Here is a 27,760-nt window from a genome sequence, read left to right as displayed (position 1 = left end):
AACGCTTCAAAGAGATCCGGTTCCCCTGCAACAGCCTCCATCATTACTATAATTTGCCTTGATGTCGAAAGGATTAGAAAGTACTATATACTTCCCAGGTATGAACGAAGCGTATAATACCTTTTTGTGCGGTAGCCCGAATAATGTAAGGTAACATTTCGCTTGGAGGTTGCTTTCTCTACCGAGCGGTGAACATTGCCGACATTAACGAGTATAGAAAAGAGATACACGACTATACTGTAGCATGCCTAGGTCAAAATCGTGCCCTTTATTGCGGTCGAATGCCATTTATTGATGGGATGCAACATGCATGCTGTTGTGGATGTCAGTATATACGAGATGTCAGGGTGTGTTGTGGTTGACTGATCCGTATCCTGACACTTCTGCCATCGTTTTCGGTGGATCTGTAAAATAAACATTACATCTTAATGACCTGCTGCGAGGATTTATTCGTTAAAAGCTCTACGCTTGTAATGCTGTAAGGAACTTGCTGGCACCCACTGTCTTATGGAAGCAGCTTGGATGAAACGCTACATTTAACATTTTAATCTCCTTAGTGAAGGGAGTGTCTTTCTTGTAGTAACTTTTTTGCAGACGATGTTGCTTTTGCTCTTTTCCTTCTGTTTGTGCACTGATTGCCGTAAAAGTTTGTAGTTTTCGTGTTTTTTCTTGGACACATGCTTGTATATCCTTCAATATAAAAAACAAGTTGGCCATAGGAAAAGTGAAGGAAGAGAGAGAGAGAGAAAAAAAAGCGGTGCAATTCGTGCCGACGTGTTGTAGTAAAACGAGCAAAAGGTATCAGACGCGCATTCTCGCTGGTCTTTCGCTTGCCTAAAGTCCTGTCCACGAACACGAATTCCCACAAATTATTACTTTTAAGATTTCACGGAACACGATTGCTGACTGAAACGGTACCGCAATTATGCGCGCTAAATATTTATGACCTACACTACTAGAAAGTAGTGCAAACATGCGGCGCGTTTCATAACGTGTTACCTTGCTTGTTACTATACAGGATGTCGCAGGACGCATTGTGTCTTGGATAACAGACTTGCCATTACGCGGTCATGTGGAATGGACCCGAAATGTTTGGACGCATCATTAAGCAGATGACGTCTGGACACAATGCTCGTCGTCAAAGTGCAAGGCAAATCTTATTTGATGGCCCCCCTGGGCCTGTTAGCTGCTCGAGGCAGACAAATCTTACGTGTAACATCACGGCACCATTATTATTTTAACTGCTCGTGTGACGTCATCGTATTCCGAGACTGCTGGACGCTAAATCTCATAGTGATACTCGAATCACGGTTTCATACCGCCTGCACATATCGCTATATACCACTCTTGCATAGTGTCTTTGGTATCTAAGCGATGTTCAAAGAACCATATGATGGAACAGGCGAAAACGGTGCGCTATTCATGTTACGTGTATTTTGGGCGCTTTATTTTCTCTTCTCGGAAGCAGAGAGTGAGTGAGTTGAGGGCAGTACAGGGTGCGTCCTTGGAAAGAGGCGTAAGAAAATAAACGTGCAGGCTTCTGGAGGAAGCTTTTAGAACAGGGGTGTTACGCGAGCGGCCGAGCTGAGCATACAAAAATTAGTCGTTTCAACATTACGTCTACAACATTCTACACGCGGAAGGTGTATGGTGAGCTAGCACACCATACGGAAGGCGTTTTCCATCTTCTTCATCTCATGACGCGAGCGAGTACGAAGAGAAAATGTTTTTCTGCAGAGGGTTTTGGCAAGGAACAAGCTATATAGGATTGTGATCGAAGTGCCTCTTTCCGTCTTTTTCAAAACGAGCGACATTTCCCAGAATATTCCAGCGGAAGGCACGCAAAACGTCATAGCTTTCTGTGGCCACGTGAGCGCAAGAAACTTTCGCCCCGTGAACAGTCTTCTTGCCTTTTCTTCCGCTAGAATATTCCGTGCGCGGATGTCGCACTGGTGCGAACGTTCATCCAGACTGCTCCAGCCGAGTCATCTGAGAGAGCACATATATGACTAGGAATTCCCAATAAAGCTGTTTTATTCTTTGTTGAGGAATATCCGATACGCGTGTGTTCGATATATGCAGCAGCTGGCAACAATGACGCAGAGCAGCAGACTGTCGCCGCACAAGAAACGAGAGGAATCGACCTCTTCCAGCTGCTGTTCGTTCGTGAGGAGAGAGTGAATGGAGATTGCCAGGGAAAGCCCGTAATTGACGTGGAACACGCTGCCAATCAATTACGATGGCATGTCGAATATTGCTACACGTTCGAGAGGGCCGCCACTAAAAGTGGACGGAACTCGGTTGCTGTCTCGGTTATGAGTACTGCATATCGTTTAAAAAAGGGCGTGCAAGTTGTAACTTTCTCACTCTGTGCACGATTCGACTACTGCGAAAAATCTTAGCAAGAAAAAAGACGAGAATGACTAATACGGTGGTCTGTAAAAAACAGAAATGGAGCAAACTGTAAAGTAAACTGAGTATACTGCAAATACTGTAGGCGTTTGTTAGTTTATCATTTATTTCCTAATCCTTTAATCTTCTCTTTAGTTATTTTATTCTTCTTTTATTTATTTATTTATTTATTATACGTCAAAAGCCCGTAGGCAAGGCATTTATCTTTCTTTTTTCTTTACGGAATAGCAAGCCGACGTCCCGTTTGGCTGACCTTTCCTTCCATTTTTTTTTCTTTGTTCTAATAAATAGATCCTCCCCCCCCCCCTCTAGACGATCACGTGTTGGTGGCACGTGACAGGCTACGAGGCGGTATAAAACCACGGGCGTACCAAAACGATAGTTTGTTTTTTTACTACCGGTTTGGAAAGCTACCGCTTTGGAAAGAAAGGTGTTCCCACAATTAATACGTATACGAAGCTGCAAATAAAGAATATTAGGAAATTATTTACGAGGTACGACGTAACATGCTTTGAAACAGTTTCACATTCAAGCCCTATATGCTCTTCGAAGTAACCCTTCCGTGAACAATATATTTGCCGCTGACGTAAGACTACGCCAATCTGCAGCGGATGGGCTTGAAGCCAGTTCGTGGTTGAATTCAATTTGTGTGCCCTCTCTTTTCGACGACCTTGCCTTCTTTCTTTTTTTTTCTTTTTTAATGCGTTCTCTATTCCCCCTCCTCCTCTTCGCATATTTGATTCCAGAGTCGCGCCTCCCACACGAGCGCCTTGTCGTAGTTCCTGGTATAGGATTCTATTTCCAGCAATTTTTTCGTCGCTGCTTAGAGAGCTGCATACATCAGAGTAGAGACGGGCTGCAGTCGCCTACTAGCGTCCGACGGCGAGGTACATATGAGTGGTGCACGCGGAATCTCATTCAGATAAAGTCCGTAGTTCTGGAAACAAAATTTAAAAAAAAATCGAGGAACATACACTCTTAGAAAAAGGATGGAGCAGTTACCCCTTTTAGGAGGTAATAGTTGTCGCGTATGTTGTGCCTAAAAGCTTGCAAAGTTCTACCTGCTACCTTCGTAGAGTTGCCGCTTCTGATTCGGTGAGCGAGGGGGGCGTACGCCGTTTTGTAGCAATTTTGATATATGATAATTGCTTTTACCACACTTTTACGCCCTTTATCAGACGCTACAGCCTTAAAAATGAACTTCACCTCATAGCCAACCGTCATCTCGAATGGTAACGTTATGGTAACGCAAACGGGGGGCGTACGCCTTTTTTGTCACAATTATGAACAACATAAGTGTCACAAAAAGGCGTATGCCTCCTGTTTTCAACAGATCAGGGCAGATAACGATATCGTTTGAGGTGATGGTTTGCAAGGAACGTGCTATGCGGTGAAATTCATTTTTAAGAGTGTATGTTGACCTCGGTGGTAGCTATTGAAGTTACAACCTCTTCACAGCCTTTTTTCTTAGAGTGTATGCATAGCCGCTTCGGGATGACGTAAAGCTTGGCAGGCTGGCTGGCAGACACATTCTTCAGATGTCACGGGGCTGCACGACTGGCGACGGAAGGCTGGACGCAATACAGCGCAACCACGAGGACATAGTAGGAACCAGATAACACTGGCGCTGCATCTGGTGCGTCTGGTTCCTTCCTTGTCGTCGTTGTTGCGCTGTATTGCGGTCAGTATGTACCAACTTGCCCAACTTTCCGCGTTGACGGAAGGCTGTTCTTTCGAATTGTTGGAGGCATAATTAAAAGCCATTTGTATCAAACATGTGGCTTTATTGCTTCACAGAGCAAAAATGCGGATGATGCTGATTTATTTATTTATTTATTAGTGCCCACCAGCGGAAATAATCCTTATGAGTGGTGCACCTTAAACGAGAGAAAGGAAGATAATAAACCTAATGAGTAAAAACAAATAACACGCTGAATAATAAAAAAAAAACGATGCTATGCATCGGATAAGTAGCTAAGTAGACCTCGTTTCATTATATGTATACGCAGACCTTGAAAAATAACCAACATCATCATCTGGGGGTAACATCATGAGTGACAGACTGTTAGCAGTAAAATTGAATTACAAAATAATTGGCCTCAATTTTAGTTAGATTGCTTTGCATGCGTCAGTCGTAAAGCATTCTAAAAAATAAAGGTTTATTTTTTTATATATTTTTTAATGAATTCAGGTCAGACTGTCGTTTACCTGTTAATCATATACCTGCCGTATGCTTTGCGATGCTGCTCCCGGGAAGATTTTTTTCTGAAACCATTAATCATGCTGAAATCAATCAATCAATCTCAATGAATCAATCTGAAATCATGCTTATAATGATGATGACGACGACTGCGGTTACCTCTTTGCTGTACTAAGAACACCTACAATTGGTAAGCCGATTTGCATAAACGTCGACTTCTTAGGAAAAATGCTTTTTACTGCTACTGTACTTACATGAATCACGTTTCTTGTTCAGCTGGGTACAGTGGCCAAGCACGTGTGCAGACTTCTACGTATCTGGTATACTTAAATAATTTTAGCATTTTACTCGATCCTTTTCCTTAAAAGTACTTGTACTCTACTTAAAAAAAAACTTTTTTGTGTGTGTTTCCTACTCAGTACTCTAATTAGTTTTCGGAGGAAGACTGATTGACGGACATTGTTAAGCTGAGCTCCTACTACAAGTCAATAATGCCTATGCTTAAATTAAGAAATAGAAACAGTAATCTTATTGATGACTGCTACTAAATTACCTTAACTACTTTTCGAAGTATTTACAACTTTACTTTAATTACATTGCTTTCCAAGTAGTTGTACTGCATCCTAAGTACATTCTCCCTCCAGTATATAGTATCGTGTTTTAAATACGTATCGTCTTAGTAGCATAAATGTACATGTGCGCATCAATATCATTCAAAAAAAGCCGCACGCCAGCCACGCCGTATTCCTCATTTAGTGACTTCTTCGCTCTCTCTGCCTTGGGTATAAGTCGATGAATGAACAGAAAGAGAAAGGGCAAAAACCTATTCTTAACCTTTTACCCCAAGGTGGTACCCCATCTTTCGCGCGAAGGTTATATCTTTAGCGTCGGCACAGATACGGGGCGGCCCCATAGCGGAAGATGTAGATTAGAGGCAGCGAAGAATTATGTTATGTTTTTTATTTTTTGTTCACTTCCGACGCTTCTGCCGTACGGAAACGGAAACGAGTAGCGCTGTGCGTACAAGCTCAGTACCGGAAACGGAAATGCAAAGCCTAGCGTGTTGTATATAGTGACAAAAAGTGTAGTATAGTGCTGTTTCTAGAGCGTACACTCTAAAGACAGAACGTCACTGCGTAATACGTTTCAGGCCCACCACTGTGCAGTATGATGCCGCTAGCACTTGTGATTCCGGGGTGGTACGGTGCATAATGCGTTTGCGTGACAACTTCTGCTACGTCATTGTTGCAGGCAGTTGAAACCCATTCATCGTACACTCTTAAAAATGAGTTTCACCGCATAGCACGCTCCTAGCCAACCAACATTCCGAATGACAACGTTCTAGTCCCTGATTTGTTGAAAACGTGAGGCGGAGCCTATTTTGTGACACTTATGCTGTTCATAATTGTCACAAAAATAGCGCACGCCTCCCGTTTTCAGCAAATCAGGGAAGGTAACGATATCATTCGGAATGTTGGTTGGCTAGGAGTGTGCTATGCGGTGAAACTCATTTTTAAGAGTGTAGGCTAGAATGCTGTACACTTTCTAAACAGACCTTCATCACATAAAACGCTCCTATACCCCAGCGTCATCTCTCTCCGCATTTGTTGAAAATCAGAGGTGTACGCTATTTTAGGACAGCTTGCACTTGTTTAGTTCATTTTGCTTGGTGTCACTGAGCACGTTATGTGCACACCTTAAAACGGAACTTCACCGCATAACACACTTATAAGCAATTACCATTCAGCCTTTTCCTGATATGTTGAAAATGGGACGCCTTTTTTTTGCTATCAAATTGGATGTGTTCCAATAGACCTCTCCCTGTGTGTAAACAAATGACGTCATAGTGTTCGACAGCGCCACCAATTTGGTAGAGTTGAACTACGCTCGAAGCTACGGGCGAACAAGGTCGCGCCCGAAAGCCCCCCGTTCTTGAGGGGATTAAGATGGTCTCTGAAAGGGACGCGACCTTCGGCCGTACTTCTCTGTGAATAGGAGGCAGCGAACAAGTGCCCATTCGTGAAGCCCAGCCCTCCCCTTCCGATTTATTTCGGTTTCAGTCTGTCTACCAACGTCATGATGACGTTTCTCGGGTACAGGTCTATTGATGCAAAAAGGCGATGTTGCACTCTCCTCAAATCACAAGCGATAACTACGGCACAATACGGCACAATGGTTGGCACATGCAGAGTGAACAGTATCGTTGCCGCGGACGTTATGAAATAGATCTAATGAAGGCACCTGTTTTCTATAGGCTGGTTGTGCTATCAGTACTGCTCGGTGCTCTGGACTTCAGTGTGGCTTCCTGTCTAGAAGAGCTCCAGGAACATCTCTTGGGCTACGTGATACTTCTCTCTGGTTGCGTCCTCGTGGAAGCTGCCATCTGCTGCGTCTCAATGCGGGGATCCATCCTAGACACTCAACCCAGGGCGCCCATGCAATACCTGCTGTATGTCAGGCTAGGTGAGGCTCCCTATTATTCTTTCATTGTTCTTTCTGATATGCAAGAAGGTATACAGAGCGAGAGAACGACAAAAAACGCCATCCTGTGTCCTGAGTAGTCTTGCCTCCAAGAATCGGGATTGTCTGCTGCACCCCTTTTCCTGTTTTTGTTTGTTTGTTTGTTCGTTTTTCTCTGTTTTCTAGCTCTTTTTTTTAACCCACAAACGCGTTTTGGAGTAGCCAGTTCTGACTGGGTCCGGACTAACCTCTCGATATTTTTCTTTCTTTTTCCAATCCAATCCAATCCAATCCAATCCAATCCAATCGGGATTGTCAATGGGAAGTTTTACTTTTGCGTTTACTCCCGCTCCATGTTGGTATATATCGTTGAAGAGATAGGGATATAACACGTATATACATCGTACCAATAAAGTCCGTCGTCCCCTTGGGCAAGAGTTGCTGAATGCGGGTGCGGAACGGCCATCAGCACGTCTCTCTCTTTCTCTCTCTCTCTTTTTTTTGTCTCTTTCTCCTGTTTCTGCTTTTACCGCCGAGCACAACCGCGTGTTCCCTCAGGTTCAAGCTCTTGTGACACTGGCAGAGACGAACGACATGCGCTCTATAGTACATCGCGTAGGCAGAGAGTGGAGTGGTTATCGTCGTCATGGCAACACAGCCAGCAGCGACGTTGTTGCAGAATCTTATGGAGTTGGTCCGCGAGAATTACGCTTTCGCGTTCCGCTGGCGCTGTTAGCAGGGATTTGTAATTTCGTTTAAATTACTTTATGAGGAAACCACGCTTCTTGAAAATGAACCTTTGACCGTCTGTCCTTAATTGCCCGATATTTAAGGACAGACGGTCAAGGTTTGCGTGAAAAAAAAGCAAAAAACAAAGTGAAAACGGTTGTCTGGGAAGCACAGAAATGCGGAAAAAGCGTCTGTTGAAACACCCTCTTAGTCTGTGACATTTTGTCGACATTGCCCTAGATATTTACAGTATTTCATTAAGTTCGACGAATGAAGGGCCGTCGATGACCATCGAAATGGTCGTATTGTGCTGCGGTGATGAGTCTATTTCATGTGAGCGTCATATTGTTCGTCCTCAGGTATCCTCTTAGTAGAGGTGTCCTGGCTGGTGGTAGGAGTGGTCTGGGTGAGCAAGTATTACCACGACTGTCCGATGGGAGCAGCCAGGGAAGCCGTATTAGGTACGCATTCACGTATACGGTTACTGCCCTCTGTATTCTTAAAACAGAACTGTACCTCGTAACATGCTCCTACCTAACTATCATACACCGAGTGACATCGACGTGTGGAAAGCGCCGGGGCGCACACCTTTTTGTGGCAATTAACGTAGCGCCTCCCTTTTTCAACAACGTAGACGAGAGGACGATGTCACTTGGGATGATGGTTTTTTCGCGATAATGATGGATGGCGAAGTTCTGCTATGAGAATGGGGGAGACCCGACTGGTGACCCATTAATGTGTCACGTGTACTAACTTACACGTTGTTTGTTACACTTGCAGGAATTATAGTGTGTAACTGGTGCGTACTGTTGAGCGTCCTGGTGACGGTTTGGTGCACTTTTGATGCCGCTGGGCGGACATGGGTGAAAATGAAGAGGTACCAGAGGAGCTTGAGAGACGCCAAACTTCGCTATCGGCGTTCCGGCTCTTCGCATCGCAATTGGAGACACCGGTGAGTCCGCAGCACTTGGGAAGTCAGGCTAAGGGAATGTCAAACGTGGTCTCTGTTAACCACACGGAGCCTCGAAATATCCCGACGAGAACCTATATTGGATATTTGGTCAAAAAGCATGACACTCTGCCTTTCAGGAAGGCAGTCCGCGAATACCAGGACAGCTGGAACAAGAGGTGTCGGTTACTTTTCTGCTGTATGGGCACTAATGATAGGAATAGGGTGAGAAAAGCATATTTGTAAAAAATAAATAAATAAATAAATAAATATCTAAATAAAAAAGCGTATTCTACGCTAAGAGGTGTGGACCTTTCGAGTCGCTTGAATTGTGATATCATTGCCGCTGCTCTCTTTCATACCTGCCCCGTTTCAAATTTCAGAATTCATTTACGGAGATTGCTAAGCTCCTGTCCGACTTCTTTCGCGACTTGGACGTTGTTCCTTCCGACGTAGTCGCGGGGCTCGTGCTGCTCCGGCGATGTCAACGCCAGGATAGGTTAAGAATTGCTGCACAGGTAAGCGGGGACAACGACTGGACTCGTCTTTTGCCCGAATAACTTACTAGTTTAGGTTAGGTAAGGCGAGGGAAGAAAAATAGGACAAGCTAGTGAAAGAAGGAAGTCACTGAAAAGATGAGCCAGTTGTAGGACTGTGTTCCAGTCTCAGAACATCACTTTCCGTCGTGTTCAACTTTGTCCTAAATGTAAAAGGGAAGAAAAAGAATAAATCGTGGTGAATTTCTCTGATCTACCCGTTATCCACTCTTGGCTTTACAACTGTTATTCCTGTATATTTGCAGAAAAATAACGACACATACCAATTCCTGTCGGGTGTGGCGGTGACGCCCAATACCCAGTTCCTAGACATCCATCATCCGGTAAGTAGACACAGCGGACAAGATTACTCTTCAACAGTCGGCAGTGTCTTCCTGGCGGCAGAGAAGATGTGCCTTGACATGCACGAAAGAGTCTGTACACAATTTAGCCTTTGCGTATCTTTTCTTTACAGCCAGCACGGCAAGAAGTGCAGGATCTGGCTCATTACATGCAGTACGCGCTGGGCGTGTACGGCTGGCCCATGTTCATGATGACGCATGGCGGCACAGCGTGTTGTCAACTTTTACCCGGCCTTAGGTAAGGAAGCCTGCGGGCGCGTTAAGTAGCGGCTCCGGAACGCATGTAGCGCGCTCCTTTTTACTAAACGGGACATCTCCTATTGCGGAGTGTGGCGCTCCCCTACCCACAGGTCGGAGTGCTGCTCGCGCTCCGGTTGGACCCACTTTACCCAAAGACAGCCGGATTGGAAGACGGCTCTACCGCAATAGAACATTCGGTGACACCCAGAGGCCTGTAGAAGCGCTTTGCACACGCAACGCTCTCTTGGCTTAATAAACACGTTTAGCAGAGACTCTGGAGCGAGAGGGACACAGTGGACGGAGCGCGCTCTGGAGAGCCGCTGCTTAACGCGCTCATTCAGTAAAGTAACACGTTACGCGGGAAACGTGTGCACTCCTAAAGTAGAACATCACCACATAACACGCCGAGGGCCAGTCATTGCACAAAAAGCCTTTGTATGACAATATCTGCGCGTTAGGTGGCGGCTTCGCAGAGCGCGCTCCATCCGCACTGTCCGTCTCGCTCCGGAACCTCTGCTGAACGGATTTTTATGCCAAGAGAGCGTTTCGCGTGCACGTGATGCGTGCGCGTTACGTATGCAACGCGCCTCTAGGTGTTGCCGAATTTTCTATTCCGGTAAAGGTGTCTTCCGATCCGGTTGTCTGCAGCAAAGGTGCAGGTGGGTCCAACCGGAGAGGATGGGGGAGAGCGCGAGAAGCACTCCGACTTTTGGGTATAGGAGCGCGGGAGCGCCACACTCCGCAAAAGAAGATGTCCCGTTTAGTGAAACGGAGCGGGCTCCACGCTCTCCGGAGATAGACAACATAACTTCGCAAGTGTCACAAAGAGGCGTACGCCTCCCATTTTCAATAAATCAGTGGAGAGAACGATGTCATTCGGGATGGTGGGTGGTGAGGAGCGTGTTATGCGGTGAGGGGGTCGTATGTCAACGTGCGCCAATACGTTATGACACTGTCTTCTCTGCGCTTGAGCGGATGTGAAGAGAGGGGAGACCACGTGACTGGACAAAGTAAAGGGGCAACTCGTCAAAGCGTGGTCGCTTGTTTCTCCCTTATTAAAGGCCAACCAATGAGGGCACGGCCTTCAGGAACGGGGAGAGGAGGAATTTGGAGGGATGTGCTGTCCTTTGATATATTATTTGCATGGCGTGTACGAACGCATATGTTGTGATTCCGAAACTGATGTCGTAGGTTGTATTGTGTGTGTGCAATATTCAACTGGCATATGTACATTGCCGGGACACGTTTTTTTTTGTTTTTTTGTAGGTGTTGCTGCCTCGGTGCTAAAAAGCACCGCGAGAGGGCGCTAGTGCTGGACGACAACTGCTGCGGCTGTAACTATGCGGCGCTACGACGCATGGTCAAGCACCCAAACACGGATGTCGTGTACGCTACCTACCACGTTGACGTACGTCTCGTGCTTACTCCCGCATACAACTCTGCACAGATTCATATAACAGCTTCTTACGTACGTCTTTGTTAAAAGGTGTTCGGATATGGGGTTGCTGTCTTTTAATAGGGGTCGCCAGCTGGCAATTCTACCATGCATACAAATAGTTGCAACAAGTGCAGATAAAGAGTAAAGAAATGGCTTCGGGATTGCTCAGCATATATTGCTAGGCTGCCGGAAACTATAGACCATGGAAAACTTAGGAATTTAATTTCTATTCATATTTCTCGATCGCTTTCGTTGCCCTTTAGGTAGCGAAGCTGCCTGGGTTTCCTCGTTACCACTAACGTCTGACATGTTCGTATTTTTGTTAACGTTTCACCGTACTTCATACGAGCACGATCGTACATGCTGAGGTCATAGTACAAGTGCAGTTTCATCGGCCTATTTCCACCAGGATGTCCATAAATAAAAGCTGTGTTCGTGTCCATATCTCTAGGTGGGAGAGACGCCCTTCTTTGTAGCTGTTGATCACGAGAAACGAACCGTTGTTGTCTCGGTTCGAGGAACGCTTTCGCTGCAGGTGAGTCATCGTGCTGATGCATTTCTTTCGTATTCATGCGTGAATGCTAAGGTCGCTTTCCTCTTCTTCCTTTCTTGTTTGTTTCTGAAAGAAGCTGCGTCAGACGACGAACCCGCTCACAGTTTGAAACTTTATGGATTGCAGGACGTATTAACTGACCTCAACGCTGAGGGCGAACAGCTGCCTACAAACCCAGTGCACGAAGATTGGATAGGGCACAAAGTACGTTCTATCCTGACCACTCTAAAATATGTCCCGTTGCTTCGAACTCACTTAATCCGTCGACGTAGCGGCTTCATGCCACTTTAGCACACCAAATACTGCAAAGTCCATTGCAACGGCGTAACAGGGTTATGCATTTCAAAGGCCTGTGATATGTTTAAGTGAAAGATGCTGTTCCCTTGAAACCAATACAAAAGGAACGGAATTCATACGCTGCATCGTTAATGATTTATGAACGATAGAAACCGCTACGTACGCTATCCTTCTCAAGAAGCCCGACAACTCTGAGACGCCTCGGATTGGTGTGCTCAAATGACCTCCCACGATGATTGGGCAAATCGTTTGCGGAGACCAATGAGAGCGCTCTCCGCATTGTCGCCCTAGTTAAGGAGGAGAGGGAGAAGGAAAACTTAAATTGCAGGTTCTTTTGCTCACAGCTCGCGAACGACGCAACGGATGGCTTCCGTTCCTTTTGTGTTGGCATCAAGGTAACGGCATCTCTCAATCCGCGCAGGAAAAAAAATTGCGCTTTACTGCCCGTTAAATTCACACTGAGTCACTCACTCAAGCCGTGCGCATTTCGATTGAACTGGAAAGATACACGATGATGTGCTAGTGAATCCGGCAGCCATTTCCGTGAAGTTCCGTATTAAGGTCTTGGAGACACTATAATCACGCGGGACCTTAATTAATTAATTAATTGTAACTAATAAAACTGAGTTACTCCGTGCCTCTGTAACCCTGATGGATGCCGTACTACGCTGTGCGGGTAAGGACAATGCTGTCTGTCATTTTACAAATTTAGGGCATGGTTCAAGCGGCAGAGTACATCCGCCGGAAGCTTCTAGAAGAAGGCATCCTGGGTCAGGCCTTCAACTTCAGCATAGTAAGATGTCATCAATGTATATTTTACGCACTACCACACATGTGTGCTGTAGTGATGCATAATAAGTCGTTAGAAGAGCTGCTGACGAAAGATGTCCTTCTAAAGGTGCAAGCCACATCCGGGATTTCACGTGAATCCGCGAGTGACCGACAAAACCTCTTGCAGAGCTCTTCTACTCACGACATAGCATTACTACCTATCGCTGATGGACTGAGCATGATCTGATGGTTGTCAGCCGTTGGGACCGTGTCAGGACATAAGTTGTTGTGTATCTTACTTCTCGTAGGAGAAGGGAACAACTCAATACGAACTTGTCCTGGTGGGTCATTCGCTGGGCGCTGGAGCTGCCGCCATCTTGGCTATCCTCCTACGACAGGATTTCCCGAACCTCGTCTGCTACGCTTTTGCTCCTCCTGGAGGTCTTCTCAGGTGAATGGCCCTCGTTTGGTGTTGTGTGACTTGCACTTGCTGGTTGCTTTAGGGGGTGACGCAGAGAGAATGTGCTTGTGGTGGTGGCTGGAGTAAGTGATGAACTGTACAAACGTTCAGGCAATGGCCATTCGATTTAGTAGCCGTCTTGCTAGCTCTGATTCAGCCTTCTTCGTTTGGAGTTTGTACGTATTACTGTACTTGTGAGTTGTGGATCTAAGCAAACCCGAAGTGCCCTCTTCACTATCGTCACAGTACAGTAGAACAGGGCAGCAACACAAAGTTTGCTCGTTACGACTGCCTGGGAATGACATCTTGTTTGGTTGCTTCTCCTGCGTACACCGCGGCAATGCAGTGAAAGCACGCTTTACAGGAAGCGCCTCGGACGGACGGACACTGACGGACAGAACGCCCGCTTTGTCTATCTTTGTAACTTACTTGTGACAGACACCCTTATCGCTATTTTGCAGATAATAAGAATATAGCGACTATATTTTAATCGTATGTCGTTACACTGGTAAAAATTATCCTGCATACGTCATGTCGTCGTCATAGGTGCTTTTGCAACATAAACATTGCTTTGGTTTGAGTCTTGTCCTGTTTACTTGTGTTTTATGTATCTGTCCCTGCCATCCCCTCAAGCTCAAGGAAATGATATCATCAGCATAAAACTTGTTTTCTTTTCTTTGTTATGCAGTCTCCCAGCTGTGGAGTACAGCAAGGCCTTTATAACATCCGTTGTGCTCGGAAAAGATGTGGTGCCCCGCATCGGTCTGCACCAGATGGAGGCTCTGAGGACGGATCTTATCTCTGCCATTAAAAGAAGCAAGGACCCCAAGGCGAGTTACTAACCGTGCACGAAATAATGTAAGAGGGCTCTTATTGAACCTCCACCTCGAAATATCTTATAAACCGCTGCTGCTACACCGAGACACCGGTGAAATCTGGTTTTCGGCCAGGAGGCATTTCCCGAAATACCGTACGGTCCATTTCAGTGACCACGTTATTGTCCATGTCGCGTAATCATGTGTCGTCTCTCCGAATCCTGCCACGCATCTATACAAGTCTCGCACTGGAGTGTCTATAGTGAACGGTTCGAGTCCAATAAAACGTTCGCACGATCGAGTCTGATGCATTGACACACACACACACATAAAAAGACAATGATGAGATGACACATATGACACATACTATGACATATGGGACACTGGTCCCATATACATTATTGGACCAGTATATATTGGGACCCATATAGATTATGGGAGCTGTGACCTCAACAAGCCACGTGCAGTGGCTTTTTTGTTGCTGGTTCCAGCCGCTTAAACAGGCTAAAACAAATATTGAATAAATAAAATCAATAAATAAACATAACAAATATAAATGTGTAACTAACCTATTATGACTGCCTCAAAATTGAAAGACGAACTGCGCTACGAAGTTAGAACAGAATCGATTCTTTCTGTACACAGTGGAAGATCATTCTGGGCGGCGTGCTGTGCTGCTGCCCAGCTGCAAGTGAGGACGGTGAGGGCGGTGGTAGCATCAACGGTGGATGCCAGCAGCACGCCGAGAGAGACGTAACGTCACACCCGAGCGATGCCACTATCGCGCTAACGGCGCACCAACCCCTCTATCCACCGGGTAGGATCCTGCACATTGTCAGGAATCATCCCACAAAGTGAGAAGCGCCCATTTCTTCTGCATAGAGGACATGCGCTAGTGTCCGGTTACTAAGTTGTACGTCTCTTTCTTCCTACGCAGTCAGAAATATGAACCTACTTGGAGGTAAGTTGTAACGCTGATTTGGAGTACAGAATGGGAGCCAGAACCTTTTGCCCAGCAAATACTGCCTTGCGTAGTGATTACCTTATTTACGACAAAGGAGATTTATATTGCGACATGTTTATTATTCAGTGGTCTGTACGAAATCAGCTGAAGTTGTCCTTGCAGGCGGGTAGTACGTAAGCAAGATCCCGTCTACCAGGCACTGTGGGCCGACAATCGGGACTTCGACCAAGTTCTGATTTCTCCGGTCATGATTCAAGACCACATGCCTGACAAGCTACTCGACTCGCTCTGTAAGGTACGGGATGGACCATATTTTAGATCAAAGTTTTCATTTCCCTGATGGGGACGGCACTCATCCTTGCAGCGTGCATTTACGCTAAAACCGTGAAAAAAGCAAGCAATACAGTGCCCACTGCGTACTATAAACCAACCTCACTCAATAACTCAGTACGCAAAGTATAAATACCGTCAGTGAATACATATTACGGGCGTCCACAAATTTTCGAAAAAAAAAAAAAAACCTTCATAACTTCATAGTTTCGAATTCTCCTAAAGTAGGTGACGCAACCACGAACTCTGGCGTCTTGTCTGCTCGTTAGAGCCGCGTGCATCTTTCAGGTCTCTGCTCTCCGCAGAGAGCAAGTTGGTGGAATTCCAGAAGCTGTTGTGAAGGAGAGGGAAATCGACCCTGAAGGAACAATGATAGTGCACCTTTTTACATTGTGCATCTTTTACTTCTCAACACAAGAAATTGATTTTACAGTGTGAGATACGTGCATTGCAACGGCATCCCATCCCATGCCATCATCACTTCTCTTTCATTTAGTGTTGTTGTTGTTGTTGCAACGGCATGAATTCGTTAGGATTCTGTAGGCACGTGATCTAGTACCTATAGTGGCATTTTAGGCGCTGCCAGCACCTGTCGTTGAAAAAAGATTACTTCAGAGAACAGTTGGATGCCTTTAAGACATCCGCCTCATAGCAGAAAATCCACAATTCCTTGTCCAGCTTCTCGTACAGACCGGACCAACGAAGCCTCAACGTGGTGGCAGCATAGCTAACTCTCTGGGGCCCAGCGATACGCCCTTATCTTCTGGAGGACCACCGAACTCGAGTCCACCAGATGCGGTCGAACGTCGCGGCGTCGTCCTGGAAACCTCTTTTACGGACCTCCTACCTCAAGACGATCCCGACGCTCTGCACGGTTCCATGCAAGATCTCCTCGTGCACCAGGTTTGGAAATTTCGTGGTACACATTTCTGCGTGACTTGTGGACATGTCGTTCATGCTAGAGACGTCCTTCCTCGCGATAGAAACGATAGAAACCGAACGATGTTTTAACTTTATACACTGACACACTGTGTTTTTTGTTTTCGCTATTATCAAAATGCTACTTTCACTTCTGCTCTCAAAATAGTACTCAAACTGTCCGCAGTGTGTATGGAGGGTCGCAGAGCTTATATCAAGATATGCCGTTGGTTAACGGGTGCTATATCTTTAAACGTTTCAGACTACCAAAGAACATGCATGTACACGAGGATATAAGACACCTTTAACAAACGCGCATCCTCCGTGTCGACGTGTGATTTTGTTGCTAATTATGCTAACGGTTATGTTGTAATTTTGTTGACTTTCCAGGTACGACAATTTCGGCTCGCACCGCCATCACACAGGCACGCGGGAGGGGCGTACGGCAGCTTGTCCTCCAGACAAAGTTCCTTCGATGCTCAGCCGGTGCTCGGTAATCATCGTTGGGCGCCTCTTGCTTCTCCCGAAACTCTCTCCGAAGTCTCCAGCGTCTCTTCGGCAGGTAATCAGAGAAAACCAAGTATAGTTTATTTATTTATTATACCCTCAAGGCCCGTTGTGCATTACAGAGGGGAGTGGGAAAAGAAAAAAGGAAATACAAAACAGTAATAAATAACAGTGAACAAAGGTCCGTAATTCAAGACACTCAATTAAAATGTAACAGATTGATGAAGAAGTATATAATACAAGAGGGGCCAGTGAGTTTGCAGAGTTTACATCAAGGTGCACAGGTTGATATAAAACTATGTGGTGTTATTGTAAGTCGAAAAAGGAACATAATGTAGAGCGAAATCGGGAGTGATCTCGAATGTGTATGATGTCACTAGGAAGGTGGTTCCACTCAGCAGATGTGCGGGGGACGAAAGACTGCAGGCACGTATTAGTGTGGTATGACGTTAGGCCGATCTTGTGTTGATGGTCAATCCGAGATGAAATGTAAGTGGGAGGAGGTAGAAGTTCACCACGCAAACACGGCAGGTCATAGTAAAGTTTGTGAATAGTTAGTATGTGGCTCGCAATGTGCTAGGAACGTACGAGAGCGGTCCTTGTCGGGTTAGTCCACCGACTCATGATCATAGCTATCTTCAATGTGATGACAGGCATACCTTTGTGTGCCCAGGGTTGCACGTTTAATCCCTTGACTCTTAGCCGCGTAATATACCTCGTATCCGGTGTATGTAGGTTATCGTGTCTACAGGCGTTATGCATATTTTGTGCAGGAGGAGTGAACAACATTCAGAAGCGCTATCCACAGCCTTTAAGTTCCGGCCTGGGATCACCCGAAGACGTTCTTGAAGAGGAAGGACCTATACTGGTGACGAGAGCCACCGTCGAATCGTGTCCCATGTTTCATCCGGACCTCCTCCTCATTGCTCCCTCCAGTGTGGTTCATGAACAGCAGGACGACGCACTGCGAATAGCAGTTGGGGTATGGCTCCCTTTGTTCACGTTCAAACGTGAAAAACATGGTGACGGTGAAAGGTCATCGTTTCAAGTCTTGCGTCTACGGGCTACTTGCGACGTGCAGCGTATGATGCGGCAGCATGCAACGAGCAAGTCGCGACACCCATCTTGCTACATGCAATTTCCGTTAGATAGCAACGGACAACCTAGTAGGTCGTGAAACACACAGTTTCCGGTGCAATTTGCCGCAAAGGCGGCAGGTATAGCCATAGGACTGCCACTATATCGACGCTTCCTGGCACTTGTGGTCGTGGCTGTGGACGGGGCGGATCCAGACCCTCGGTCTGGGGGCGAGGGCGGTTTCTTTGTCGGAGCGCATAGTGGGGTATGGGTGGAGAGAGGGAAATCCAATGTTTAAACTGACGTTTGGATCCGCCACTACTATGACGCCACTGGGCTATGGGGCTATGGGTAAACCGCGGAAAATAGGTTTTGGATTAACTCTCTTTATTGCAATACAATGTCGTTGTATAGAGTTAACTATTCCGGGAATATTGCATATTCCGGTACGGTAGATAGAGCTACAGAGTGAAGGCCTCATGACAATGTCGTCACTGACAAATTTGAACTGCTGACTCCTAACGATACCGCTCATATGTATTTAGTGAGCGCTGCATCTGAATTAAGTAGACTTAGTTGTACAATGACCGACTACTTGCTGTTTGTCTTCCAGGAGGCCTTGCGCGAAGAATTGTGCGGAGGTGGTATGCATTCCGAAGGCTGCGACAGCACGTACGCCAGCAGCAGTACCACCGTCGAGCGACTTGCTTCCCCACGAGTAGAAACGTACTGTGCCAACACTACTGGAGAACAGTGTTCTTCAACGGATCACTATTGTTTCGCGGCGTCTGCGGAATCAGGCGATTCGCTGTATGCTTCGGGAGACTCCCTCCTGGCGTCTTCTAGTCCCAGACTCGATCCACCGCCCCGCCGACCTCCTCCCACGGAAAGTAGTCTATAAGGTGCCGCGAAATTACCCGGTGAAGACTTGCCTTCGCTCGTCACATATTGACGTGCCTGAAAGTGCCGCGAGTCCGACGAGACCGTCGTCGCCTAACCACTCAGGGTTTGCCGTGCTTGACAGGTAACATGCGACGCGCAACCCACGACACATCAACTTGCAATTTGCGACATGTAACTTGACGTGCCGACTTCCATCTTTCGAAGTGTGGCTGTGACTTCCACATCCAGCTTTGAACTCGCAACACCAGCACACACCTGCATGCGCGCAAGTTGTCGTGAAAGAGGCATCCATACCGACGGGCTTTCCTAACATCACAGTCTTCACCAACCCTGGCTGAGGAAGGTGTACACGAACGTGAGCATGATATTATGCAACACCATTCCTTACTTCCAGACGGTGACGATGACGAACTCCCTAAGGGTATATGGGTGTCATCTCATTCATATACAGTCGGGTATCATTTCCTTCAGCATTGCCATATTGGTCAACTGGACTGGTGGACCTTCATCCTCTGACGACGGTCTTGAAACTCCTCATGTATTTCTACGAGTAGTGCTTCTGGTACGACATATCCTGTCTTCTAGTCAAGCTTTCCGCATCAGGCATTCACGTACAAAAAGTCCGTCAAGCTGTATGATATGTGAGGATGATTTTATGCCACTGTGTTGAATCTAGTCATTATTTCGCTGCATTGTCGAGAATAAGCTTTCACTGGAGTGAAGTGTATCATTGTGATCTAGAAATCATCCTGATGACGACAGCGACTACCGTTATAATCAAAGTGAGGAACAGCGAGGAAGTGAAGACAACGAAGGGAGAGATTCTTTCCCGGTGAATACCTGTGAAGTTAGTGAAGTGTTGAGAACTCTATGCTGGCGCTGGATGAGGAAAAGAAATATGGATATCGATTGATTTTATTGCCTTGGCCGTTGTGGACATGCTGCGTTCTGTCCAAAACATAAAACGAGATGGCTATTAAAAAAAAGGTCATTCGAGGAAGTGCCCATTAAAATGATCTCTTCCTCCTAAATATCTCGCCTATTTTCGTGAAAGCATCTTACGTTTTTGCGATGTAGCACGCTAAGCGCTTAGAATGACGCTGCTAAAAGACAACTGCACACCGACAGAGAGTGTCGTATCATCCTGCTTCAGTGATCAAAACATTCATAGCTCATTTTTATGTCTTGGTCTTGTCAGGTGTATCATGTTAAAATAATACGCGACACAAGTAGCTTATCCTGACCGTCCTATCATTTTATCGTCATTGTTCTAGGCGAATTCATCGCAAAGTACATTGTAATATCGATGGAAGGTCACCAAACGACTTTACTTTATTATGGACTACACAACCGACGAAAACATGCAGCAACGTTGAGAACCGTGGTCAACCACAAAAGGAGAGATCCCGCCAAGTGTTGTTGACATCCCAGCCTCAGGGTGTGAAACTCAGTATTCTGCAAAGGGAACAGTTATGCTACAGTATAGTAGGAGGTGGCGAGGTAGTAGCACCAACTACACGGAGGACCTTGCCAGTCAAGACAATTACTATGACGTCACAGCGGATAGGTAGAAAGACAAGCGGAAAACTTCGCTATCGGAAAAAGTGGCGATCTTCACGCAAGGATGTGGTGAGTGAGAGATACAGCGGTACAGCCCCGCCACCTGTTGGAGGTCGTCGGAAGCGACACGTCGTCAGTGGTCTCTTCGTGTAGCCCACTGGCAGTGTTCTTCAACTATACGACGTTGTGCCATGGTTGTGCCAAATACCGCGCGCGACTGCAGCAGGAGACGCTCGTTGTCGTTCGTCGTTGATAAAGTATACCTGTTAGCCCAAGATGTGTTTCCGAGTGACTTGAAAAGACTACCTGTTTCACGAGAACTGATAAAAATTACCCTCGAAGACTAGTGACACGATCATATACATTACTGTTTTTGGCAGAGATGGGAATTTGGAGACTTTCTAATATTCAGCACATGAGAATAAACGACATCGGACTTGGAGTACATTCGATTTTTAGCGTACACAGCATTTCTTCACTCGCACTGTCATTAAAACATAATTAATAACAATCACTACAGGTACACATCTGCATTAAGGCTGTTAATTATGTTAGAGTTGGTACGTACGGTTTAGAATGAAGCCCAGCTGCAGCGTTTTTGCTACCACACCGTGATCGAAGACACACTAATCATGTACGTTACGAAACACACTAACATGCGAAATTCAAACGCCTACCCGAGAGCCGCCAGGTATTAGTGCACAGTAACTTTTTTACGCCTACAGTTCGCGATACAATTTTTTTTTTCTACACTTGTCGCGTGATATGTCTTGCCCTGTATGGCGTACACCTTTGTGGTGTAAGTTTCACGCCATACAGAAGGGTGTTTTTGTAGGACACCCTTCTAAATTATGTATTCCACAAAAAGCACCGTTTCAAAGGACGGATTCTGCAGAAAACACGATTTCAGTGATTGTGTTCGTTTTAAAACACATTCAGATGGGGGTGCCTTGCAAACACCGTTTTCAACACTGTTAGTACGCCTTTCAATTGAGCCTGCAGAATAAAAATAGAATACTACATTTTTTATTTTGCAGAGTAAAAAATGGTATTTCTTCACACACACACAAAACACCCCTTTTACACAATGAAAGGTGTAAAAACATTACTGTGTGCACATTATATCCTCATCTGATAAATAATGCCACTCAATCTGTGCATGCTTTCCTGGAGCCACGCTTAATGTCACACCCGTCGGCTACAAGAAGTTAGTAGCTTTATCTATGACCTTTCTTAGCAAACGACCGAAGGATACAAGACTGCATTCGTGCCAAACATTATAGCAGCAGGCATTTTGTGACGCGCTTGCTGTTTGTCTATTTATAAGCACCACAACAAGATCAAATGTCGCGAAGAAAACATGCAGGTTGTATCGGATATGGTATGTCTTCGATATGGGCTGTAGGAATAAGGACCCAAAAGCACACATCCTCTATCAAGTCCACTCTACATAGATAAGAAAAGTCACTGAATTCCCATCGCTGTTTCGTAGCCACTGTTTTAGATCGCTGTATGTGTGTGGTACGTACAGCCATGCATCTGTTCCTTGCCTTTTTAAGAGTTCAAATATATACACGGAGGACTTCTGTATAAATACTACCATTTTTTTACTACTCGCAATTTTAGAACGAACAGAGGGGGGGGGAGGGAGGGAGGAATGTAATTTTTGATGTTACGTTGTTTTAGCGAGTCACTGACATGTGCTGCAGTAAATATATCTCATCACGGCTCGTTTGGTGTTGTTTGACTGACATCTTTCGGTGCGAGCACTTTTGATACGTCCTACCCGTACTTGAGCTTTCGTGATCTTGCCGTGAATCAAAAAAAAAAAAAAAGAAAGAAAAAGTTTATATGTTTTCGCATGGCATTATATGCACCTAAGTGCGGTTATACAGGCATGCTGGTGGAATACTCCAGTCCATGTTTGATAAAAGCGCACGCGAGAGAGAACGTGTGTTGAGATGTGTCGCTCGTTTTTGCCTCAACCTCCTTCTATATTCATGTACAAGAAATCCGCGCCAACTAAGCAACAAAAATTTTATAATTTTTTAAAATTTTATTTTAGCGGGTGTTCTCTTTTATATTTGTTTCATCTTTGGGGGGTCTGTGTATGGGAGAATTTGTCGTGTGACAAATTCAACCTCTTCCTAGTATTTTTTCTTCATCAACATCAACATCAACAAAATTTTATAATATCGGGAAGGAGTCTTTCTTTTTTTTTTTCTGTTGCCACCTGGGGAGCGCAGTAAGTACTTCCATGGACGTTGTTCTTATTAATTTTGACTAATGAACTTTTTATATTATTTTATGAAAGAAGATCTACAATCAATGACGACATGTGTTTTTTTGGTGCGCCGGTGAAGCTTTTAGAGAAAGGATCGAGCAAATATGGAGCCAGGAAGTGATCGCCGAAAACACGGCAGATATCTGGATGTCGTTTTTGCCGCTTCATCGGAGACGGGCTTTCTTGGTTGCTTTTAATTGTAAGCGCTTCCGGCGCGTATAGTACAAGACAAGAAGAACGACGCACAAGAGTGACACCATTTGATTGAATGAGATTTTTTTATTGATTTTTTAAAATAAATACTATCACTGTTCCTTGCACTTTGCGCCTCTGCCAAACCTGGAAAGGTAAGAAAGTGGTATCAGTAGCTATTCAAGAAAAATAATTCAAAAGTTTTCCCAATGAATCGAAATATTCGCGTTCACAAGGTTCAAGCTTAAGGAGGTATATACTTGAATGTACACACACACACACACACACACACAAATAAAAGAAAGACGCACACACACATACGGTTATGTGACGCAGTCGTATCGTATGGAAGCATCGACGCCTATACGGAAAGCTTATATGTTCAGCAAAATTTCATGAAAGCGCACTGACAGCGATTGAAGCATGCAGGCGAACCTGTGCAGCTTAGCCGTAGAAACCATGGCCGTAACCGCCGTGTCCGTAACCATAGCCTCCGTAGCCATGACCGTATCCGCCGTATCCGTGACCATATCCGCCGTATCCGTGACCGTATCCGCCGTATCCGCCGTGACCGTGACCATAACCGTAGTGAGCTCTTTGGTTGTCCCAGATGTAGCTAAGGGCGGAGCTGTAGCCTCCGTGATGTCCGTAGCCGTGTCCGTAGCCACCGTGGTAGCCAGCGGAGGCCATTGCGACAACCAGAAGAGCGACGAGGGCACACAGCTACGAGGGTAAGAGAAACAGAGTTCTTTTATCACCGATATAATACCGAAATTCAGGAATGACTTCCACTCAGCGAATGGAGTGGCAGCCAAGCCAATCGAAGCCAAGCCAGAATCTAAGCTAAGTTGCCACTGGAGAGACTACCTTTAAAATTTCGTAGATATTTGTTGCGAAGGCTGCCAGAGCAAAGCACTCTGCGAATGGTGCTTGCACCCCACCTGAATCCACGCAAGTGGCGTTGACTTCTCGTGATTACGCTGCGGCTACTCCACGACCATCAAAATTTGATACTTATTATTTTACTTGTTGGACTACAAGGTATTAATACTTCTGGGTGTTATTTTGGATGCTATAACTACAGAGCGACGACCTCAGTGGGCTTAGTGATTAACGTGCCTACGCAGTAGTTGCAAGGTTGCGTGTTCAAACCACACCAAGGGTGCCGCTAAGCTCATGCCATGGTATAGAACTAGCTTGGACCCAACGCCTTCCGCAAGCTTTCCGACCCTTCAGAGCGTAATAAATAAGTTCTCATCGTCGGTGCACACGAAACGTCGCTTCCAGCTCCGTGGCGCGTTCCTGACAGTTGCTACACCAGATGTCGATGATCACGTGGTGTGTATCCCAAGCGTTGAAAACGCCACTAACCCCGCATGAACAAAGTTGTTTGCACTTTAAGGTCTGTCCCGAAACCTCCTAAGACTCCAACGAATAACGAGAGAATATTCTCTCTCCGAACTGTTTCGCTGACTCGAGAAAATAAGCTAGTCGGTTGTCGTCGCGGTTGCTGAGCGCAGGTATCCCATAGTATCCAGCAAATACTCACAGCAGCCTTCATGTTGGTACTTGTAGCGTTCGTTGTGAGCAACACGGTAACACTGCCTGTGCTCCAAACTTACCCCCGGTTTTATAGCTGGCCGGCTCAGTCGGTGGTCGTAACAAAAATAAAAAGCCAAATAGTCGCTCGTACCGTTTGACGTACATAATCGCCACTTTTCAACAAAATCTTCGTTCCACTTGAACAAACGCGCGCGTGTTCGAGTATACGCCGGACGTCGTCAACGCCCCTTGGCGTTGCCTAGCGCTCGTAGCGTTAAACCACAATGCTCAAACACTAACGTCATGAAAGAATGTCCACTTTGAGCGGCCTTCGACGTTTCATTGTCGCTGTTCAAAGAAAATTGGGCCAAACTGCGGTAGCCGCGGAGTCGATACCGGATCGCTGTCCTTAACGACCTTCGCGAGAAACGTTGCTTTTAGCAATGTTCCGGTTACGCGCTGTTGGATTACGCTCCTAGATTCCACGGATAGGTTCCATGCGTAAGATCCAGAAGAGGAAGACTCTTTTAGTTAACAGGGCGTGAACTGATATAACAAGAGCTCTGTCTGTGTGCGTGTGAGGGGCGTCAGGACTGCAAGGAGATGTAGAGCGTTATCAGCTGTGAGCGTTTTGATGAGGTATTTTCGCCTCGTCAAATATCGATTATCGAAGTTAGGTTAGGTTGGGTTAAGTGTACAGGTGAACCTTTCTAATGCTGACACCCACGGGATCATGGTTGACGCCACTGAAGGAAGGTGTACACGTCCACGAGAGCTGTTGGCATTCAAGCTTGCCGCAGGCGAATTCCAGGTGTCCGCACTATAGGGGAGTGTCCTTCTAGGAGAGCGAACCGTTTCACGGTAGTAAGGCAGTATGTTTTTGACACTCGGTGATTGAACACTCACGAATCCCAGAGAGTCTGTGTAAGCCGGAGTAAAGTGCTGCCAAATCCACATCTCTTTCACATTGTCTTCCCACCGTAACAATGTCATTGACCAGTTCAAGTACGTAATATGCAACGGTTCGTGGCCTCCGCAAGCGAGCATAACCGATGGCATAACCCTCCTACTGACAGGGTGACGTCACTGTGCATTGAGAGACTCAGTTGTCGCTATCACATTTCATGGTCGCGTGCAGATCTAGATTACCCCACCCACAGCATAGCGTTCCAGTGAATCCGCTTTATGAAAGCACTTACTTCGGTATAGATATTTGCAGTGCCGAGTTGTCTTGTGTGTGTAGAACTGTCTATGCGGGACTGATGCGTCTTACTGACTTTGTGGCACAACAGTGGTGATAATCGTGTATAGTTACAACATGTGTGTGGACCGTGCATACCAACATATGTGAGTACAGACAACGCAAGGTCATATTTGTGTTTCTATTACGTATGTTGGTGGAACCTAGTGACCACTCAAACAGGCAACTGTGCGCAAGAACCATCTTGTATATGATTAGAAATTAGGAATTGTCTAGACTCTAGAGGAACGAACCACATTTGTACAAGCACTTTTGTGCTCGTCACAGGGTTGTGCGACTGAAATAATCGGCCACGAAACTTTTGAAATATTGCATACGGAGAATCTGAAGATCACAAGCATCGTTCAGCGTATTGATTTTTTTTAAAGCTTAGTGAGCGCCATATTTCAATCGTTCAACGGCTATATTTTCGTTTAAATCCGCAATGTATAATCATGACCATCGAATCGATAGCGAATATAATTCCCGCATTCCTATGCTGTGCACGTACCAAAGTACGGAAAAGCGAATTTCACAGGTGCACGTCGAAGGTCGCAGACCTCTTCTGTGTGTCAATACCAGAATTTGGGACACGGCGGCCTGCCATGCCGTTGCTAAAAGAACCACTACGAACTACAAAGAAGTCAAAAAGAAGTTGGGAGCGCTATATACAAAGGGCGAAGGGAAAACAGTGAGGCACTGCCCATTCAATCAACAGGGCCTTCCGCATTGATGACTAAAGCGCCTCTCCACCTCCAGTGAAGAGATAGTGATCATATTAAAAGCATTTTTATTACTTTTTGGTTAGTCTTAGTCGTCATCGTGACGTAAAGTAAATAATTTTCATTCGCGTAGTCGTGTGCTACGCTCTTTACGGGCTGTCGCACAAAATAACACCCATCGTGCACTATCATAACAAAAATGTCATGATAGTTATGATGCTATGATGAGCATTAATTCTGCAGGTGGCACTAGTGATGGCGTGCCACGTCTCGAGCTATGACCCTGAGCGGCGCTGCTGGTCTGAGTTAGGAAGCCCCCAACGCCGAACTCTTAGCACGAAACTTTTCACGTGCACCTAAGCAATTCATACCATGAAACGAAGACCAGTTAGTAAGAGACAGACATGTACAAAATACTGCGCAAAAAATATTTAAAGTGAGATACTAAATACTCCGCGTGAAAAGTATTTAAAATAGAGTACTAAATACGCTAAGAAGTATTTAAGATACTTTTTAAAGTACTCTAGTACTAGCAGTAAGTGGAACGCGTATTCTCAACGGGGCCGTACAAATGAAAGGAATAAACTTCATCCGACATACTAAAGGATATCTTTTCTTTGCGATATCTTGGTGTCAAGTAATGTTTGGTGAACTTTGGTGAACTCAAGTAAACTTTGGTGATATGTTCTGACCCAAAACTTCGTAATCCGTCCTGTATGTCAGCTCGGGTCTTTCAACTTCTGGCACGTGTTTATTGCTTTAGTGACCAAGGAAATCAATGCCGAGATTCTCTTGCACCTAATCTCCTGGGGATCCACCTGGCAATATGAAGAGGAACCGTTTTCTGACGAAGGGGTCGGGCTATTGACAAGCAAGTCCAAGCGTGGGACCAGCCTATTGTACACGAGGATAAAATGACAGATGCGCAAATTTAAAAAAGAAATATGTAGAAGAACAAGAAAAAATTCGGGGTGGGCAAGTTCCAGTGAACTGAAAATCTCGACACACGGCGGGGGGCAAGTGTGCCGGATACGGCTTGACGAGGAAGGAAAGTATTTTGAGCACTGAGTAGCAAATACTGAAAAAAAAAGTATATTAAATACTTTTAAAATACTTGTCGCAAAAAGTATTGAGTACAGTACCAAATACCGGAAGAAAAATGTATTTTGAGTACGTACTCAAGATACGTAAAAGTCTGGAGAGAGGAGACCACGACCACTGACTCAAGGCGCCTTCGACCCAGGGAACACATTTCTTGGGTTGTGGGAAACTGGTAGTTTACAGGGTATATTGATAGCT

At 45.6% G+C, this 27,760-nt stretch overlaps 2 protein-coding genes across 3 annotated transcripts in view; one reads left to right on the top strand and one right to left on the bottom strand.

Annotated features, from left to right (window-relative positions):
- LOC135401504 (diacylglycerol lipase-alpha-like) overlaps positions 1 to 20,923 on the top strand; it is a 30,075-nt gene extending 9,152 nt beyond the window's left edge. Inside the window, exons 2-21 of one of the 2 annotated variants that reach the window (XM_064633947.1) lie at positions 6,867 to 7,075; positions 8,161 to 8,262; positions 8,582 to 8,753; positions 8,891 to 8,975; positions 9,134 to 9,268; positions 9,553 to 9,630; positions 9,762 to 9,886; positions 11,155 to 11,296; positions 11,778 to 11,861; positions 12,006 to 12,083; positions 12,889 to 12,969; positions 13,256 to 13,398; positions 14,096 to 14,237; positions 14,868 to 15,076; positions 15,160 to 15,183; positions 15,349 to 15,481; positions 16,195 to 16,419; positions 16,825 to 16,996; positions 17,715 to 17,923; positions 18,632 to 20,923. In XM_064633947.1, the coding sequence (XP_064490017.1) occupies positions 6,867 to 7,075; positions 8,161 to 8,262; positions 8,582 to 8,753; positions 8,891 to 8,975; positions 9,134 to 9,268; positions 9,553 to 9,630; positions 9,762 to 9,886; positions 11,155 to 11,296; positions 11,778 to 11,861; positions 12,006 to 12,083; positions 12,889 to 12,969; positions 13,256 to 13,398; positions 14,096 to 14,237; positions 14,868 to 15,076; positions 15,160 to 15,183; positions 15,349 to 15,481; positions 16,195 to 16,419; positions 16,825 to 16,996; positions 17,715 to 17,923; positions 18,632 to 18,919 (2,836 nt within the window). In that variant the 3' untranslated portion in view covers positions 18,920 to 20,923. Of the gene's footprint in view, positions 1 to 6,866; positions 7,076 to 8,160; positions 8,263 to 8,581; positions 8,754 to 8,890; positions 8,976 to 9,133; positions 9,269 to 9,552; positions 9,631 to 9,761; positions 9,887 to 11,154; positions 11,297 to 11,777; positions 11,862 to 12,005; positions 12,084 to 12,888; positions 12,970 to 13,255; positions 13,399 to 14,095; positions 14,238 to 14,867; positions 15,077 to 15,159; positions 15,184 to 15,336; positions 15,482 to 16,194; positions 16,420 to 16,824; positions 16,997 to 17,714; positions 17,924 to 18,631 lie in introns of both variants that reach the window. The other variant, XM_064633946.1, reaches the window with a different exon arrangement.
- Positions 20,924 to 23,401: 2,478 nt separating this feature from the next.
- LOC135400640 (neuropeptide-like protein 31) lies at positions 23,402 to 24,518 on the bottom strand. The gene is made up of 2 exons (XM_064632471.1): positions 24,507 to 24,518; positions 23,402 to 23,680 (listed from the first exon to the last, which is right to left on the bottom strand). The coding sequence occupies exons 1-2, from the start codon at positions 24,516 to 24,518 to the stop codon at positions 23,402 to 23,404; spliced, it is 291 nt and encodes a 96-aa protein (XP_064488541.1).
- Positions 24,519 to 27,760: the final 3,242 nt, after the last annotated feature.

The sequence above is a fragment of the Ornithodoros turicata genome, chromosome 7 (assembly GCF_037126465.1).
Source record: "Ornithodoros turicata isolate Travis chromosome 7, ASM3712646v1, whole genome shotgun sequence".
Taxonomy (NCBI): Eukaryota; Metazoa; Arthropoda; class Arachnida; order Ixodida; family Argasidae; genus Ornithodoros; species Ornithodoros turicata.
Note: the sequence above shows the minus strand (reverse complement) of the source record. Positions and strands in the feature narration are given on the sequence as shown.